The sequence below is a fragment of the Peromyscus maniculatus genome, chromosome 1 (assembly GCF_049852395.1).
Source record: "Peromyscus maniculatus bairdii isolate BWxNUB_F1_BW_parent chromosome 1, HU_Pman_BW_mat_3.1, whole genome shotgun sequence".
Classification (NCBI taxonomy): Eukaryota; Metazoa; Chordata; class Mammalia; order Rodentia; family Cricetidae; genus Peromyscus; species Peromyscus maniculatus.
Window position 1 is genome coordinate 151520161 of NC_134852.1, and position 16741 is coordinate 151536901.

Sequence of the window (16741 nt, forward strand, 5' to 3'; positions counted from 1 at the left end):
CCCGAGTGGTGGGCGGTGGAGCAGTGATGCTCCCGGGGTGGTTGGCGCCCGCGCTGGAGCTCACTCTTTTATTGTGACGGGTGTTGCTGGCTGATTTCTGGACCTACACGATAAATATTTCCCGAATTTTGCCAAAATGTGTTGGAGAGTTTTTTGGTTTGTCTGCTTGCTTCTTTCTTTCAGAGCCAAGGTCTCCTTGTGCTCTTGATGGCCTGAAACAATTCTATGTAGCCAAGGTGGCCTCGAAGTCAAGTCCATCCTGCCTCAGCCTCTCTGGGTTCTGGGATTACTATGCCTAACTTCCTTGATATATTTTTTTTAACAAACTCTGGCTATGTGGCCACCACACCTGACCTCTGGGTTATATCATCATCATCATATTTGTGTGTGGTTTATGTATACTTACTTGTCCAGTGCTTGGGAGGAGGACATCCAGGGTCCTGCTCTATCACATTCCACCCTATTCCCATCAGACAGGGTCTCTCACTGTCTTTCCACTGTTGTGAGACACCACGTCTAAGGCAACTTATAAAAGAAAGCTTTTAATTTGTTGTGTTCCAGAGGTGAATTCATAACCATCTTAGTGGGGAGCATGGCAGCAGGCAGGCAGGCAGGCCTGACTCTGGAGTAGGGGCTGAAAGCTTATATCCTCATCTGCAAATAGGAGGCAGAGAGACCTAACTGGAAACAGTGTGGTGGGGTGTAGAAACCTCAAAGCCCACCAGGCAGTGGTGGCGCACGCCTTTAATCCCAGCACTTGGGAGGCAGAGGCAGGCAGATCTCTGAGTTCAAAGCCAGCCTGTTCTACAGAGTGAGTTCCAGGATAGCCAGGGCTACACAGACAAACCCTGTCTCAAAAATAAAAAGGCAATCTCAAGGCCCACTCCCAGTGACACACTTCCTTCAACAAAGCCACACCTCCTTATCCTTGTCAAACAGTTCCACTAACTAGGGACCAAGAATTCAAACATATGAGCCTCTGGGGATCCATTCCCATCTAAACCACCACACTCACCGAACCTGAAGCTAAACTGGAACAGGCAAGACCCAGCAATCTGCCTGTCTCCTCACCGCTGTGATGCTCCAAGTGCAGAGGTGCTGAGTGACCAGGTAGCCTCCTCAGATCCACATGTCCATCCCACACACCCTCCAAAGTCAAGGCTTTCTGATACAATACTAGAGAAACCTACCCACTTTATAAGCTGGAAATTGATTTTCTTTATTATCTTTTTTTTTTTTTTTTTTTTTTTTTTTGGTTTTTCGAGACAGGGTTTCTCTGTGTAGCTTTGCGCCTTTCCTGGGACTCACTTGGTAGTCCAGGCTGGCCTCGAACTCACAGAGATCCGCCCGCCTCTGCCTCCCGAGTGCTGGGATTAAAGGCGTGCGCCACCACCGCCCGGCTTCTTTATTATCTTAAAAGAAGTCATTCATTATAGACAAACTGAAGCCACATAAGCAGAATAGTATCTACAGATAATCCTATGGTCTACATGAAAACATTGGCAGGCTGGGAAGATGGCTTAGTGGTTAAGAGCACCGACTGCTCTTCCAGAAGACCCAGGTTCAATTCCCAGCACTCACATAGCAGCTTACAACTGTCTGTAACTCCATTTCCAGGAGACCTGACACCCTCATACATACAGACATACAGACAGACAGGCAAAAACATCAATGCACATGAAATAAAAATTAAAACAAAAAAAAGTTGGCATTTTGACTGCAGTTACTAGGATTTGTTATAGATCAGGATTATCTAAAGAAAGGTATTGTGCCCACAATTGTGATGTAACAGGAACCAATAGCAGGAAACTTATGAGAAGACTTCAGAAAGAAAGTGACGGCCCAGATAGTAAAGCCACCGTTGTCAAGTGTGAGACCTGAGTTCTCTTCCAGAACCCCACATGAGGGAGGGGAGAAACCAGTTCCCCTCGGCTGCCTCTGACTTCCACTCACAGGCTGTGGCATGCCCACATCCATACATACCCAAACACAAATAAATACACGTTAAAAGGGAACTAAGAAGAAGAGTTGAAAACTCATCTTTATTTAAGTCAGTATGTCCAAAACATCATTTCAGCATGTAAGCGGTATCTTATAAATTAAATTGAACATGATTGCTCGCATTCTTTAATACTCAGTACTCGGGCCCTACGGTTATTTTGTTCACGGACATCTCAGTTCAGGTGAGCCCTATTTCCAGTACGCAAAAATCTCACAGGACTTTTTTCTTTTTCATGGTATTTTTCTTTTTTCTGGTTTTTCTAGACGGGGTTTCTAGCCCTGGCTGTCCTGAACTCACTCTGTAGACCAGGCTGGGCTCGAACTCAGATCCGCCTGCCTCTGCCTTCTGAGTCCTGGGATAAAGGCATGTCACCACCACATGGTGGACTTTTTTCTTGGTGTGTATGTGTATGCACGTTTATTTTAAAATTCCATATCATCTATTACATTCTCATAATTTGAGGAAGTAGATATGTATGGGCACATACAACAGGTAGAATCCAGAAATGAACCAGGCTGCTGCAGTGATCCCTGTCTTTGGGATGAGTGAAAGCATTTCACCAGCAGGGCCAGCTGTGCAGGGTTCTGGCTCCCTCTAGTGGACACAAGCTGGCAAATCTACCTGGCTGCCCAGGGAAGAGGTAATGCTAGGAAGAAGTCATGGAGTTACCTCCACTGATTCATCAGAAACCACAGAGGATCCACGGCCTGACAGGTGAGTGGCACACAGAGGCCCAGGCAGCGCTTACCAGCTGGCCTACAGATGGCTGAGCCTGAGTGATGTTTACTATAGAGAGGATGGGGAATACTAGAGATGAGGGAAGATTTCCTTCAGGAAATCAGAACATACCTGCCCTCAGCACTGTGGGGCTGTTACCTCCTGAACATCTTATAAAATGACTTTCTTAAAAACCATTTTGTTGTTATTTTGTTTTGTTTTGTTGAGACAACATTTCTTTGTGTAGCCCTGGCTGTCCTGGAACTCAACCTATAGACCAAGCTGGGCTTGAATTAAGAGATTCACTTGCCTCTGGTGGGATTAAAGGCATGTGCTACCACTGACCAGCTCCTTAAAAACCATTTCTATGATTTTGTTCCTCAGGTAGGAATGGTACACATGCTAGAATAAATCTTAGAACACACAGTACAAATAATAAAAATAGGACCCGGAGAGATGCAGCTGTTAAGAGTGATTCCTTCTCTTGCAGAGGACCCAACTTCAGTTCCCAGCACCCACTGAGGGCAGGGCAGCTCACAACCATCTGTACCTCCAGCTCAGCTACCCCATACCCTCTTCTGACTTCGAAGGACACCTCCATACATGTGGCATACATTCACATAGGCACACACACACACACACACACACACACACACACACACACACAAATAAAAATAAGGGGCTAAAGAGATGACTCGGTGGTTAAAAGTGCCTACTGTTTTTCCGGAGGACTCGAGTTGGCTCCCAGCACCCATGTCAGACAGCTCACAACCGCCTAAAAGTCTAGCTCCAGGGAACCTGACACCTGAGACTTCTTTAGACACCCGCACCTATATGCACATACCCACAGGACATACATATTTACAAATAATAGAAATAAATAGTTTTTTCGAGACAGGGTTTCTCTGTGTAACAGCTCTCACTGTCCTGGAACTTGCTTTGTAGACCAGGCTGGCCTTGAACTCACAGAAATCCGCCTGCCTCTGCTTCCTGAGTGCTGGGATAACAGGCCTGCACTACCACCGTCCCGCTAGAAATAAATCTTTAAAAGTTACAGTTAAGGGCTGGAGAGATGGCTAGGAGTAGTTTTTGCTCTTCCAGAGGATAAGGTTTGATGGTGGGTCACAACCATCTGTAACTCCAGTCCTAGGGGTTCGGATACCCTCTTCTGACCTTAGGCACCAAGCATGCATGTGATGCACAAACATATATAACATGCATGTAAAACACCCACACACGGGATTGGAAAGATGGCCCAGAGGTTAAGAGCATTGACTACTCTTCCAGAAAACCAGGGTTCAATTCCCAGCATCCACATGGCAGCTCACAACTGTAACTCTAGTTCCAGGGCATCTGGTACCCTCACACAGACATACATTCAAGTAAAACACCAATGCACATAAAAAGAAATCTTTTAAAAAAATCCATACACTGGGCCAGAGAGATGGCTCAGCGGTTAAGAGCACTGGCTGCTCTTCCAGAGGTCCTGAGTTCAATTCCCAGCAACCACATGGTGGCTCCCAACCCTCTGTAATAAGATCTGGCACCCTCTTCTGGTGTGCAGGTAGAACACTGTATGTATAATAAATAAAATCTTTTTTTAAAAATCCATATACATAAAATAAATCTAAAAATATTTTTAAAAAATGAATAAAGTTTTAAAAAGAAAAATAAAAAAATCAACCATAGTCTCATTATTCTATAGGATACCTCCTTCTTTTTCTCCTCTTCCTCTTCTTCTTTTTGAGACAGCGTCTCTCTACATGCCATGACTGTCCTTGAACTCACTCTGTAGACCAGAGTGGCCTCCAACTCACTGCCTCTGCCTCCTAAGCACTGGGATTAAAGGTGCGCATCACCATGCCTGACTCCATACATTAGGTCCTTAAGTTTTGGTGTATTAAGGCCAAACATGGTGACGAAGCCTTTAATCTCAGCACTGGGAGACAAGAGGTAGGCCGATTTCTGTGAGTTCAAGGCAACCCAAAGCTACATAGGGAGCTCTTGACTCAAAGATACTTTTTTTCAAAAAAAAAAAAAAAAAAAAAAGTTGTGGTCAGGCACACACATGAGCTTTGTTGTATATTTCAAACATGTAAAACTTATGCATATGTTTATATGTTTCTGTGAACATGTATGCTCACATACATGTGAGACTGGAAGACAGCCTTGGTGTCATCCTCAGGAACACCATCAATCTCAGGTCCTTGCATTAATGAAGCAAGTGCTGAGCCGGGCAGTGGTGGCACACACCTTTGATACATGCTAGGCAAGCACTCTACCAACTGAACTATATCCTTAGCCATTTATTGTCTTGTTCAGAAAATCCTACCTAAGGGATTTCTCCCATTTTTCATGTCTGTCTGTCTGTATGTATGGGTGAGATGTTCATGAGTATACATGTTTTTGCATGTGAGAGCCCACATGTGTATGTATGTATACACGTGTACATGTGCATGGGGAAGCCTGAGGCTGCCGTCAGGAATCATCCTCCATTGCTCTTCCAACTCATTCACTGCAGGCAGACTCTCTCAATCAAACCCAGAGATCTTGGATGTAGCTAGTCTCACTAGCCGTCTTGCTCTGGGGATCCCACCTCTGCCTTCTGAGGCTAGAATTACAGGCAAGACGCCACACCGCCTAGAATTTAGGTAAGTTTCTGGGGAGCCAAACTACAGTCCTCACACTTGAGCAGCAAAGGCTTTAACTGATGAACCATCTCTCTAGTCCTGCAAAGATATCTTATTCTAACTATTTTTAAAATGTGATTTATTCAGTCAGGTTTTCAACCCACATAGACTTGAGTTTGGAAGGAATGGCTGAAAGTAGAAATGCAAGAACACAATTCCCAGAGCAACAGCTCTTTATGTGAAGAAGCATCAAAAAGGCCATTTTTCTGGGCTGGGGAGATGACTCCGTGGTTAAGAGCACTGACTGCTCTTCCACAGGACCTGGGTTCAATTCTCAGCACCTACATGGTAGCTCACAACTGTCTGTAATTCCAGTTCTAGGGGATCCAATGCCCTCTTCTGACCTCCTCAGGCACTATGAACACATGTAGTACACATACTTACATGCAGGCAAAACATCCATACACATAAAATAAAAATAAATTTTATGTGCATTGGTGTGAGTGTCAGATTCCCTAGAACTGGAGTTACAGACAGCTGTGAGCTGCCATGTGGGTGCTGGGAATTGAACCAGGGTCCTCTGGAAGAGCAGCCAGTGCTCTTAACCTCTGAGCCATTTCTCCAGCCCAAACTAAATCTTTTTTGAAGATACAAGTTAGGGGGCTGGCAAGGTGGCTCAGCCAGTAAGAGTGCTTGCCATCGAGCCTGAGGAGCTGGGCTTAATCCTTGGGTTCCACATGGTAGAAGGAGAAATAAGTAAATGTAAAAAAAAATTAATAATTTTAGCAGGGTGTGGTGGGCACGCCTTTAATCCAAGCACTTGAGAGGCAGAGGCAGGCAGATCTCTGTGAGTTAGAGACCAGCCTGGTCAACAAAGCGAGTTCCAGGACAGCTAGGGCTTTTATACAGAGAAACTCTGTCTTGAAAAATGAAAAAATAAAAGATAATAATAAATTTAACACAGTTTGGGAACTGGCAAGATGGCTCAGTGAGTAAAAGCATTTGATGCCAAGTCTGACAACCTGAGTTCAATCCCTGGAACCCAGTAGAAGGAGAGAACCAGTTCCCTCAAGTTGTTCTTTTACCTCCACACATATACTGCCATGGCACAGGCACACAGCCTCTAATAAATAAATAAATATAATTAGAAGCATTAAAAAATTTAAACAGAATATCCAAAATGTTTCACATAACCCAAAATGAAGGCAGGAAATGGTAAGTGGATCCAGTTTATTTTGAGCACAGGCATCTCGAGCGTAACCACCATGATGCTCTGGGTAACCCTGGTCCGCTTTCCCCCACGGTTTCCCAGCAAACTATAAACATATAAGCCCACTACAGAGGCGTGCTTTCCTCCCGGGCCCTGCCTGCTCCAGTGACACACCTGACTTGCTATTACCTTAACATAAACCAGGCATATTTTAGCAAAATGAAGTCACCTCTTTCTCACCAATATGCACACTTGGCCTTTGACCCTGATCACAAGGAGCCAAGGGCCTTGCTGCTGCCCAGCACCACCCTCCTACCAGTGAGTACTGTATATCCTTTACCCTAGGCAATCCTTGATCTTTGTTTTGAAGCACCTTGGAACCAACCAGTCTCTAGACCCTGGGACCAGACTGTTTTGCAACAAAGTGGAAACAGAAATTAGAAACAGCAGGAACAGAAAGCAGTAAGATGCTGGAACTAAAGTCAAACATCTCAATAGTTACATTAAATTAAAACAAAGACAGCACATTAATCAAGAGAAAGATTGGCAGCATGTTTCCAAAACTGAGCCTGACGGCACACACTGCAATCCTCGCACTCCGGAGGCTGAGGCAGGTTCTAGAGCATGGGTAGTCTTTGGTGGGAGGGTCACTGAGCAGGACTCCACCCCTAGGGACCATTTATGCAGCTCAGGAGTTGCTGCCTGCTGCCTCCTAAGATCCAGTTGGATCTCAAGATTCTATGGCCTGAAGAATGGAAGGTGTGTCCTATGCCATGAAATGAACCCACCAGCATGACCTGGCCAGGGTCCACGCCTTTCCTGCTTTTTTCCAGCTTGGTCGCCTCAGTGCTCTAAGCAAGAGGGCAAAGTAGTGTCCTAGGTCCTCCCCAAGAAGGAACAACTCAGCTAATGCGATCATTTCTCAAGTTCTAGCAAAACTGACGGAAGTTCAGGTACAAGGAAAATAGCTAAGACCTGGAGTCAGTACAGGAACAGCAAAGGGTGAAGTGCTGAGCTGAGATTCCCTCAGACCACCTGTTGCTGTCAGGGTGGGTGTTACTTCTATGGCTCTCAGAAAAGAAAGAACACTGTTTTGACCTTGAGGACACAGGTGTTGGTTTCCGCCATTCCTGCAATGTCACCTTGATGAGGAAGAACCTGATACCAAAGCATGGGCCACTCCAGTTCAGGGGCAGTGGTGCCACCTGGTGGGAAGGAGGAATCAAAGTTCAACTCTGAGCCCTTGTCCATTCTTTAACCATGGGAGGCAAAGTCCAGTTTCAGGAGGACTGACCTCTCCTGGGAGCCATGAGTCAATATGATCTCCCTAATCTCCACACTCTGGTCCTTCCATGATCACCCTAGACCTGCCACTCAGGATTATTATTCTCCCCACATACTTCTCCACGGGTCTGCTGAAGACCCACTGAGGGTCCTACGACAGGTATGGTCTCTTCTGCTAGGGATCCAGAAAGCCAAGAACAAGGGAAACACCAGACACTATCTTTGTATCGTAGGCAGGAGCAGCATGAATAGACAGGTTCAGCCAGGAGTCTAGGTTTCCCACTAACCGGGGAGGTAGACAAGGACACGGCCAATTACATGTTCTGGACACCAGTCCTGCCCTAGTGGCCACAATACCTGCTATGGCTCTGCCTGGTGTCCCTCCCAGGCCCACGTTCCTCATTTTGTGAGAAGCTTGTTCCCAAGTCCATCCCACACTTAGGATAAGGAACTGAGCTCCACCTTCCCAAGGAAAGAACGTTAAATGTCAGGGTTGGAGAAGAGCAGGGCAGGGACAGCAGATTCCCAGGAGGTACCACGAACAAACTGGGTTAACCTGGCTTTCTCCTCCTAGGACCAGGCATAGAGTAGCCAATGGCATGGGTACAGCCTCCCCCCACCACCCAACACAGGGATAGTCCAAGGTAGCCCCAACCCTGCAGCCTCCCTGGGTATCTGAATTGTAGGAAGAGGCTTACAAATGAGAAGATGTGTGTGTGTGTGTGTGTGTGTGTGTGTGTGTGTGTGTGTGTGTGTGTGTTACATTAAACTAAAACAAACAGAGCACATTAATCAAGAGAAAGATTGGCAGCATGTTTCCAAAACTGTGTATTAACTGAGTATGATGGTACACACACTCCGGAGGCTGAGGCAGGGGGATGGCAAGTTCTAGGGCATGGGTAGTCATTGGTGGGAGTACAACCAATGTAGAACACACACACACCCAACACAAACTAACGGACAAACAAACAAAACCGAAAAGAGAGAAATAAAAAGATTCTTTGGAGGGCAACATTAAAACTGAGCTTCAACTAGGTATAGTGGCACATGTCTTTAATCCCAGCACTTAGGAGACAGATCAGGTGGATTTCTGTGAGTTCAAGACCAGTCTGGTCTACATGGAGACCCCAGGCCAGCCAGAACTATGCAGTGAGACCCTGCCTAAACAAAACAAACAAACAACAAATGGAGCTTCTCCCAGCCTGATTTGATTTGCAGATTTGGGGGGTGGGTAGAAACAGGCCAAGCATTCTTAGGGACCCAGAGCCACAGCCTGCTGTACAAAGAAAGTATCCCTGAGGGGAGACTAAGAACAGACCAGAGGGTGGTCAGGGAGGCCAGAAGAATGGAGGCCAGGTATATGGCTTCTCCATCAAACACCTACTAGGCCTCCTCCTTGGAAGACCCTGGTTTCTCACAGAGCCAAACCAATGACGACCACATGGCCTAAAAGGCTCTACACTCTGGTTCAAACCTGGGACCATATATTCCAAAGGCTGAAACCATGTGCTCAAACAACAAGATAAATCACCAGAATGAAAATCAACCTTCATCCACTGGATCCCTGGCATGGTTTACCCTCAAATAGAAACAGCAGTGCCCGGGGAGACTTGCTGCCTGCTTGGTGCATGGTTTCTGCCAGGGACTGCCGTAGTGCCAGTGGGCACGGGCACTTTCTCTTAGGCAACAGCCTCACTTACTGCCGTGGCCGTGCGACCGACATGGGTCACACTGTATGAGCGCGGGTATGGGTGTCCCTTCACCATTGTTGCTTCTAGGGTCTGTTTCCTAGTCTCCCTCAAACAGTACTTCTCTTCCTCTTACAGGAAGTGGTTCATTTCCTCCCTTAGGCCTGCACCTTCACCCCAGGCTTCTCTATCACTATGCAGGCCGGACACAGCAGTGAGGATTAACTGTCATCACTGCGGTGGGTGCCGCAAGGAGCTAGGGCTTCCTGGTCTAGGACAGGGATTGACAGGGTGTGGGGGTCCTAGCTCCTGGTCTCCCCTGAACCTCTTTCTTGAGCTTACCCCAGAACCCCACAAGCTTGGCAGCGCTGCAGCACGCTATCCCAGAAGCACGTGGCAGGCTACGGAAATACCCAATGGACGCTACTGGTCCTCAAGCCTGGATCCTGAAAGTGCCATGTTACTACTCCAGCCTAGCAGAGTTAGAGGTTTCTAAGTACCCAGACCCCATAAGACAACAAGACCAGCAGGCAGTCCCCAGAGTGGCTGCTCGCCTCCCCAAGCCAATTTCCAGACCTCCTTCCAGGGGCTGGTCCACAGCAGGGCTCCCTGTCCTCTGGCCAGAACTCTGGTATCAGAGGCTACACAGTGAATTTCCCTGGGGCCTTTGGCAGGCTCCCAGGGGACCTCAGCCCCCTTGGGTGATCTCCTTCCACAATAATTTTGGCTCCTGAAAACAGGGGCCACTGCCTGGGCATGGGCCAGGTTGCCACTGTCCCGATGATGGTCCTCAATAAGGAAGATGCCTTTTGGGCACTGGCCCAGCTGCCAACCCATACCGACCAAGTAGTCAGGCTTTCATGGCACCAAACAGCTAGGCTGGGTGACCACCACACTGATTTACAGCCATGGCACCTTCCCTCCCCTCCTCCTCCTGAACCACTGCACTGTCTGCTGTAGTCAAGGGACCCCACCATGTCCCCTGTCAGCCAAGAACCCTCTATGCATAAGCAAACCAGGTGACATGTTCCAGCTGGTTATTCTGCAGCTCTCACCATCTATCGCCAAAACCCCGGGACAGCATCAACCTATCCATGTCCTCTCCTGATCCTGCGCCCAAGAGGCAGCCACCAACCTCCATCCCTGTCCCTGTCCCCTGCTAGCTTCATGGACCCGATAGGCTGGTCATACCCTATCCACCACAGTCTTTCCTCTGCATCAAAGGCTACCCTGCCCTTCAGGAACCAGGACATAGTAAGGCAACAAGTCTAGCTGGAACTTGTTTGGGTGTTCCTCCTTCCTTCTCTGGAGCTGCAAATGCCTAATGGAGACAAGGAGTGGGACGAGGGGAAGCCTCAGGTTCCTGGGACACCTGCTACTGCCCTCAAGCTATGGCTCCACCCCTCTGAAATAAGTTCTACTTGTAGGTTATAGGCTGGCTCTCAGGATGCTACAAATGGCTCCAGCCACTGCCTTTCAGCTCCCAGCTTATGAGAATGAAGTAGAAAAGTATAAGGGTGATGGAAGGGACCTGCCTCATCCCCAGAGGCACTGGGTGGGACCTAGAATAGAGAGGTTCGGGGGCCATTATGAGCAGGAGACCCCGAGTAAAGCAGGACTGTGAGGAGATACCAACTGTCCAGGGCTACTACAGTGTTATGGCAATGAAGTATAGACAGGGAGGGACCTTCCTTGATCCACAGTGCTAGTTTCCCAGCCCAGGGGTTCCAGGAGCTCTCCCACCTTCCAAGGCCAGGAGAGCCCATATCCAACAGATGAGCTAGGCCCTAGACCTCCTGCCCTCCTGCCACACAAGCCGCAGCACAGGTCAGAGTTTGAGCAAGTGCCACTGGCAGAGCAGGCCAGGCCAGGAGAACCAGGGAAACTCCGAGTCTTGGCAAGCCCCTGATCCCAGGGTCACACCTGCTAAGTCCAGCCCTGAGCAGTTACAAGCCTGATAGCAGCCTTATGGAATCACCTCTATAGAGAACCCAGAGGTTGTGTGCAGGCCATTGGTCCCAACTGGACAGGTGACACCCTCTCTTGCCTGATGCATTTGCAGACCTCAAGCCCTGCCCCGAAGCTCTGGGATGTCTATATCCTGGAGGATAAGGTTGTGGTCACGACCATGACAAAAAAAAAAAAAAAAAAAACACAGCCCTCAAGGTACATGGAAGTCACTTCTCAGATATCCAATACAGACCTTGGCTAGCTGTGGGCCATCCTCAAACCAACCATTTGTCTACCTCTCCAGTTCAGAGTAAGCCAGCCACAAAGGGTGGGCCAGGCCAGCTGTGGTCAGCTGGGCAGGGGGCAAGGTATTGTCCCAAGCACTAAGACCACCCCCCATACCACAGATAAAAGAGCTGAGGGTGTTTTCCTGGTAGGATCTCTTTGGCTGTGGTCTTATGTATACAAAACCACAGGCCGGTGGCAATGGTGCACGCCTTTAATCCCAGTACTCAGGAGGCAGAACCAGGAGGATCTCTGTGAGTTCGAGGCCAGCCTGGTCTACAGAGCAAGATCCAGGACAGGCATCAAAACTACACAGAGAAACCCTGTCTCGAAAAACCAAAACCAAAAACAAACAAAAAAACCCCCAAAAACCAGAGTTAGAAACAGAAGGGTACAGTATCCTTAGTAAGATGGACCTAGGAACAGGCAGGTCTTGGGCAACAACCTTTCCCAGGGCCCAGCACAGAGTCGAACTCCATACCTTTGAAAATCTCCCAAAGCCTCTCTGTAGGACATGCTGCTTCAGGCTGAACTATACAACGCTGGAGTACCTCCAGGCCTCCATTGTGGTGTCTTGAAGGACAGAATGTGACACTCTTCTCTTATTAGCTCCAGTTTGAGGTCCATTCCCGGGGCAGGCATGTCTAGACCCCACGAGCTCTGCCTCCATGTTTCCCACCCTACTGCTTCCAGCAGGAACACGAAGCTCCTGTCCACCCTTAGAATCACAGCCCAGAATGTGCCCAGCCTACTAAAACCCCCAAACAGGGCCAAAGACAACCATTAGCATAGCAGGCCCTGTCTCCAACCACCTTCGTGACCAACATGGCTCCAAAGGAGCCACTGAAGCCTCAGAAGATACCTCAGGAGCCTCAAATACGGTGGACAGGAAAGCTGAACTTTTGGCTGCTGGGGAAGAGGGCAGGAGAGGTGTCTTCAACCGCTCAGCAGCAGGCCCTATATCATGCCTAGAGGAGCCTCCTTATAGTGCAAGTATCCTCTGAAAGAGGGCGTTCACTCAATTCCACTTCAGTCTTGAGAGGGCAAAGCATAGCCACCAAGGGCCCCAGCAGCCAGGATGAGGACCAAGATAAGGAGATGGACCCTCCGGTCGTCATGACCAGTGCTAGAATGAGGCCCTGGGCATGGCATGCCCTTTAGGAGCCGTGAGCAGCTACCTGGCCGGCATGTGCCTCTCAAGATGGTACTGGTGACTTGGAGAACATCTGTACACCTCAGAGAAGTGGTAGGAACTGGTAAGGCAGCTTCTACCTTCTCAGGGTGTTGAGATTGCCAGACTCTAAGCACTGATGGGACAGAGGCCTGCGGCCACACAGAAAACACTGATGACCTGTTTCCAGAGTTCTAGAATCCCCACCACTGGTCAGAAGGCTGAAGGCTGCTGGGGCAGGGCAGGTCTTACACTCTGCAATCCTTGGGGCTGTATTTCATGGATCCCAGGATGCAGGAAATGTGTTTCCTGCTGGAGACAAGGGATACCCCCTGACTCTTAAGCCCCCCTCCTTCCATTACTTAAAGGACAATAGGTCACTTTGCGTGTCACCTGATTATTCTTTTGTTGCCTATAGCTTTCTGCAGGAAACACAAGACAGCTGGGGCAGGCAGAGGGAAGGGCTACACAGTCCAGGATCCCAGGCTAGTCTCCCCAGCCTCTTCTCAGGAACAGGAACAAGGCAGATGATGAATCCCAGGTTCCCAGTATCTTCTGGGAGGCCACAGGCACTACACCTCCTACTCCCAGCCAGAGACAAGTCAAGACCATCAAATAATTTACTGTGATTCAACCTGTGCCCCAGAGGCACCCAGAGGGAACGGAGAGGGGTTGAGGACTGGGGTGCCAGTGGCAACAGGGACAGTTCATGACAGTCTGTTCAAATTGTCCATGCGAAGGTCTTGGTCACCTCTGTCCACCATCCCTGGACTGGACCGGCTCCAGCATCACTTCCTTCCTTCCTTCCCTGCTCTTTCCTTCCTTCCGTCTGCACCTCCTCCCTGCATCCGGCACCTCCACGTCCTGAGCCTGTGCCGGGACGGGCACAAAGGACACCACTGACCGTAGGCAGGGGGATTGGCAGAATGGGGGTGGGAGGGAGCAGGGACATCAGAGTGGATATGACGTTCATTCGGCTAGCTGGGGCCACTGGCCCAGATGTCTGCTGGTCCCTGCCTCACCTGGCGTCAGGACAGCACACACTTGCAGCTCATGCAGCCAGGGCCACTCTCATCGGGAGGGTTCAGCTTCCGCAGTTTGTGCTGCCGAATCTCACGTACGAGTGTGTAGAAGGCATCCTCCACACCCTGGGAACAGAGGGAGTGGATCAGAGGGGACGCTGAGGACGAAAGGGGTGCTGTCTGGGTAAGAAGCTCCCTGCCTGGATCAGGTAACACCCCAACCCTGGAAAATAACCCTTCCTCGGCTGTACAACCAGCACAAACAGGGAGCTGGACTCTGCACGTCTAAAGGGCACAGGGCCACTCTCCTTAAGCAGGCTCACTCCAGAATATCCTTGAAAATCAGAGCCGCTCAACTCGGGACTCTCCCAGACCCCCAGTATGGCTCAGGTATGAATACCCTGAGCACACTTAAGGGCTCAAAACTAACAGGTACCCACAGGACACTATGGGGACAGGAAGGACTAGGCCCCTGGGTCACCGCTCCGGCCTGGCTCAGGGCAGCTCTCTCCACGGACCCCCTCCTGCCCTGGCGCTGTGTCAACCCAGAACTGCAGGGCCTAAGCCCGGACCCTGACCCTTGCCTCCCTCACAGCCCTGCCGTCTGGGAGACTTACAGCATGGGGGCCGCTGGGTCACATGGGTCCCGGGGGGTCCCAGAGGGTCCCGGAGCTGGAGCCAGAGCCAGAGCGGCTGCCCTGTGTTGAGGGAGAGGGGCGATGAGCTCTGCTCCCTGGCTGGGGTGGGGTGGGGTGAAGCCCTGACTAGCTGCGGAATGGGGAGCAAGCTCACCTGCCGGGTCTTGGCTGACGTTTCAATGTAGGGGATGCCATAGCTGCGGGCAAGGTCCTGGGCCTGCCGAGACTCAACAGTACGAGCGGCCAGGTCACACTTGTTCCCCACCAGCACCATTGGCACATCGTCTGAGTCCTTCACCCGCTTGATCTGCTCCCTAGAAGGAGATGGAGGGTATGTAAGCCAACGAGCAGGCCGCAGGCATGGCTGTATCCAGGACATTTGGGAGAAGACATAAGGCCTCAGTGTGCACACGGAACCTTGCTCACCTGTGCCCTGGGCTCATGGGCTAGCCCTAGATGGCTCACCTGTACTGATGGATGTCTTCAAAGGACTTGGTGTTGTTGATGGCAAACACACAGAGGAAACCCTCCCCTGTGCGCATGTACTGGTCCCGCATGGCACTATATTCCTCTTGACCTGCTGTGTCTAAGATGTCCAGCAGACATGTCTCCCCATCAATGACCACCTGTTTCCGATAGGAGTCCTGCAGAAGAACATAGCTTAGGGGGTCCCGCCTCTCCTCAGACAGACGTCCACAGAGCCAGCCTACCCTTGCACCTCTCATGCCCTGATGGCTCAGGTGGGAGCCAGACCCACACCACCTTCAAGCCTCGGCTGTGTGGGCCTGTCCTGGCTCTTACCCATGACCACTGCCAAGAGCCCAGGCAGGTAGCCAGAGCTCACCTCTATGGTGGGGTCATACTCGTCCACAAAATGGTTCTGGATCAGCTGGATGGTCAGGGCACTCTTTCCCACGCCTCCAGCACCCACCACCACAAGCTTGTATTCTGTCATCTCTTCTATAGGGACTGTCACTCCAGGAGCTCCTGCCCCACCTGCCAATGAGAACCACACTTAGCCAGGCCCGGGGTCACTTGAGACTGCTAATAGGTGCCTGACCCAAAGGCCCTCTCCAGCATGGAGGAGGCAGGCCAGCCACGACAGTGGCCCAGTCACTCACCTGTGGCACCTCCAGCTGGGACAGGGAGGCCCCCCACCTCCTCCAGCAGCACTTAATGGCTGTGTGAGGAAGCAGGGAGAGGCCCCCAAGGCAGGGCTGACAGCTGAGAGCTTCTCCCAACCACGCACCCAAATTAGAAGTCGCTAGGTAGGCAGAAAGCCTCAACTGGAGGCGCCCGAGGGCTGAGGCCACCCCCCAAAAACAGGTCCTGCCACGGCGGCCTCAGCGTGCCCAGGCAGGCCAGTGCCAGCCTACAACCGGCTCCGGCCCGCCGGCATGTGGGTGCAACCGACAAGTATTTACTGAGCGCCTACTGCATGCCAGGCGCGGTCCTGGCAGCGGGGGAAGGGTAGCTGGAGAGGGACCCTGCCCTCCACTGAGAGAGACCTTCCACAAGGGGCCAGGGAGCCTTCAGCAAGCAGGGGGGAAAAAAGCGGCCGAGGGTGTGGGAAGCAGGTGACTGCGGGAAAGACTCACAAGGGGCACGAGGGGTGGCTGGGGAGCAGAAGGCCCTGATTGGGGCCCGACGTGGGTGTCCTTGTAGCCCCGAGGCCGGAGCGTGATGGCCGCGGGGTGCAGAGTCTCCGGAGGCCCGGGCGGCGCCTCGCCGGGAGGGCGGCCACAGGCGGGGCGGGCCCGGTCGGGCCGCAGAGGCGGGCAGCCCGGCGCTTAGGCACGCTGCCGGGCTAAGAGGAGCAAGGAAGCACCGATCACCTGCGCCCCGCGCCCCACCCCGCGCCCACACTCACCGCTTGCTGGAGCGACTGCCCCCGGGGCCGGGGCCGGGGCAGGGCGGGGGCGCGGACCGGCGCCGGCTGGGCCCGCGCATGGGCTCCGTCCGCGGCGGGTGCGGCTCAGGCTGCGGGCGCCGGGCGCGGACGGCGGGGACTCGGCCGGGCCCGCGCTCGCCCCGCCCCGCTCCGCCCCGCGCCCGTCCGTCAACTCTAGACGGCCGGTGATTGGTCGAGCTCCGGCTCATCTCGACCTGTTGTGGTTGGCCGAACAACCCATCCGTCAGGAGCC

The 16741-nt window shown here is 51.2% G+C and overlaps 1 protein-coding gene across 3 annotated transcripts; it reads right to left on the bottom strand.

The window, feature by feature from the left end:
* Positions 1-13539: 13539 nt before the first annotated feature.
* Positions 13540-16621, bottom strand: Hras (HRas proto-oncogene, GTPase). Of its 3 annotated transcripts, none has more exons than XM_076555226.1 (6): positions 16468-16621; positions 15442-15593; positions 15063-15241; positions 14752-14911; positions 13960-14085; positions 13540-13807 (listed from the first exon to the last, which is right to left on the bottom strand). In XM_076555226.1, the coding sequence occupies exons 2-5, from the start codon at positions 15550-15552 to the stop codon at positions 13966-13968; spliced, it is 570 nt and encodes a 189-aa protein (XP_076411341.1). In that variant the 5' UTR covers positions 15553-15593; positions 16468-16621; the 3' UTR covers positions 13540-13807; positions 13960-13965. The 3 variants fall into 3 exon arrangements, with proteins under 3 accessions (XP_076411341.1, XP_076411339.1, XP_076411332.1); XM_076555224.1 differs by lacking the exon at positions 16468-16621 and adding an exon at positions 16196-16327; XM_076555217.1 differs by lacking the exon at positions 13540-13807 and adding an exon at positions 14577-14657 and having other exon boundaries at positions 13946-14085; positions 16468-16598.
* Between the last annotated feature and the right edge of the window lie 120 nt (positions 16622-16741).

Bases quoted from the DNA above. Each gene is read 5' to 3' on its own strand.
- Hras (XM_076555226.1), bottom strand. From the start codon at position 15,552: ATGACAGAATACAAGCTTGTGGTGGTGGGTGCTGGAGGCGTGGGAAAG. The intron at 15,242-15,441 runs GTGAGCTCTGGC...GTTCTTCTGCAG, and splicing joins AGTATGACCCCACCATAGAG to GACTCCTATCGGAAACAGGT. The intron at 14,086-14,751 runs GTGAGCTTGCTC...CTCTGTTCCCAG, and splicing joins CGTCAGCCAAGACCCGGCAG to GGTGTGGAGGATGCCTTCTA.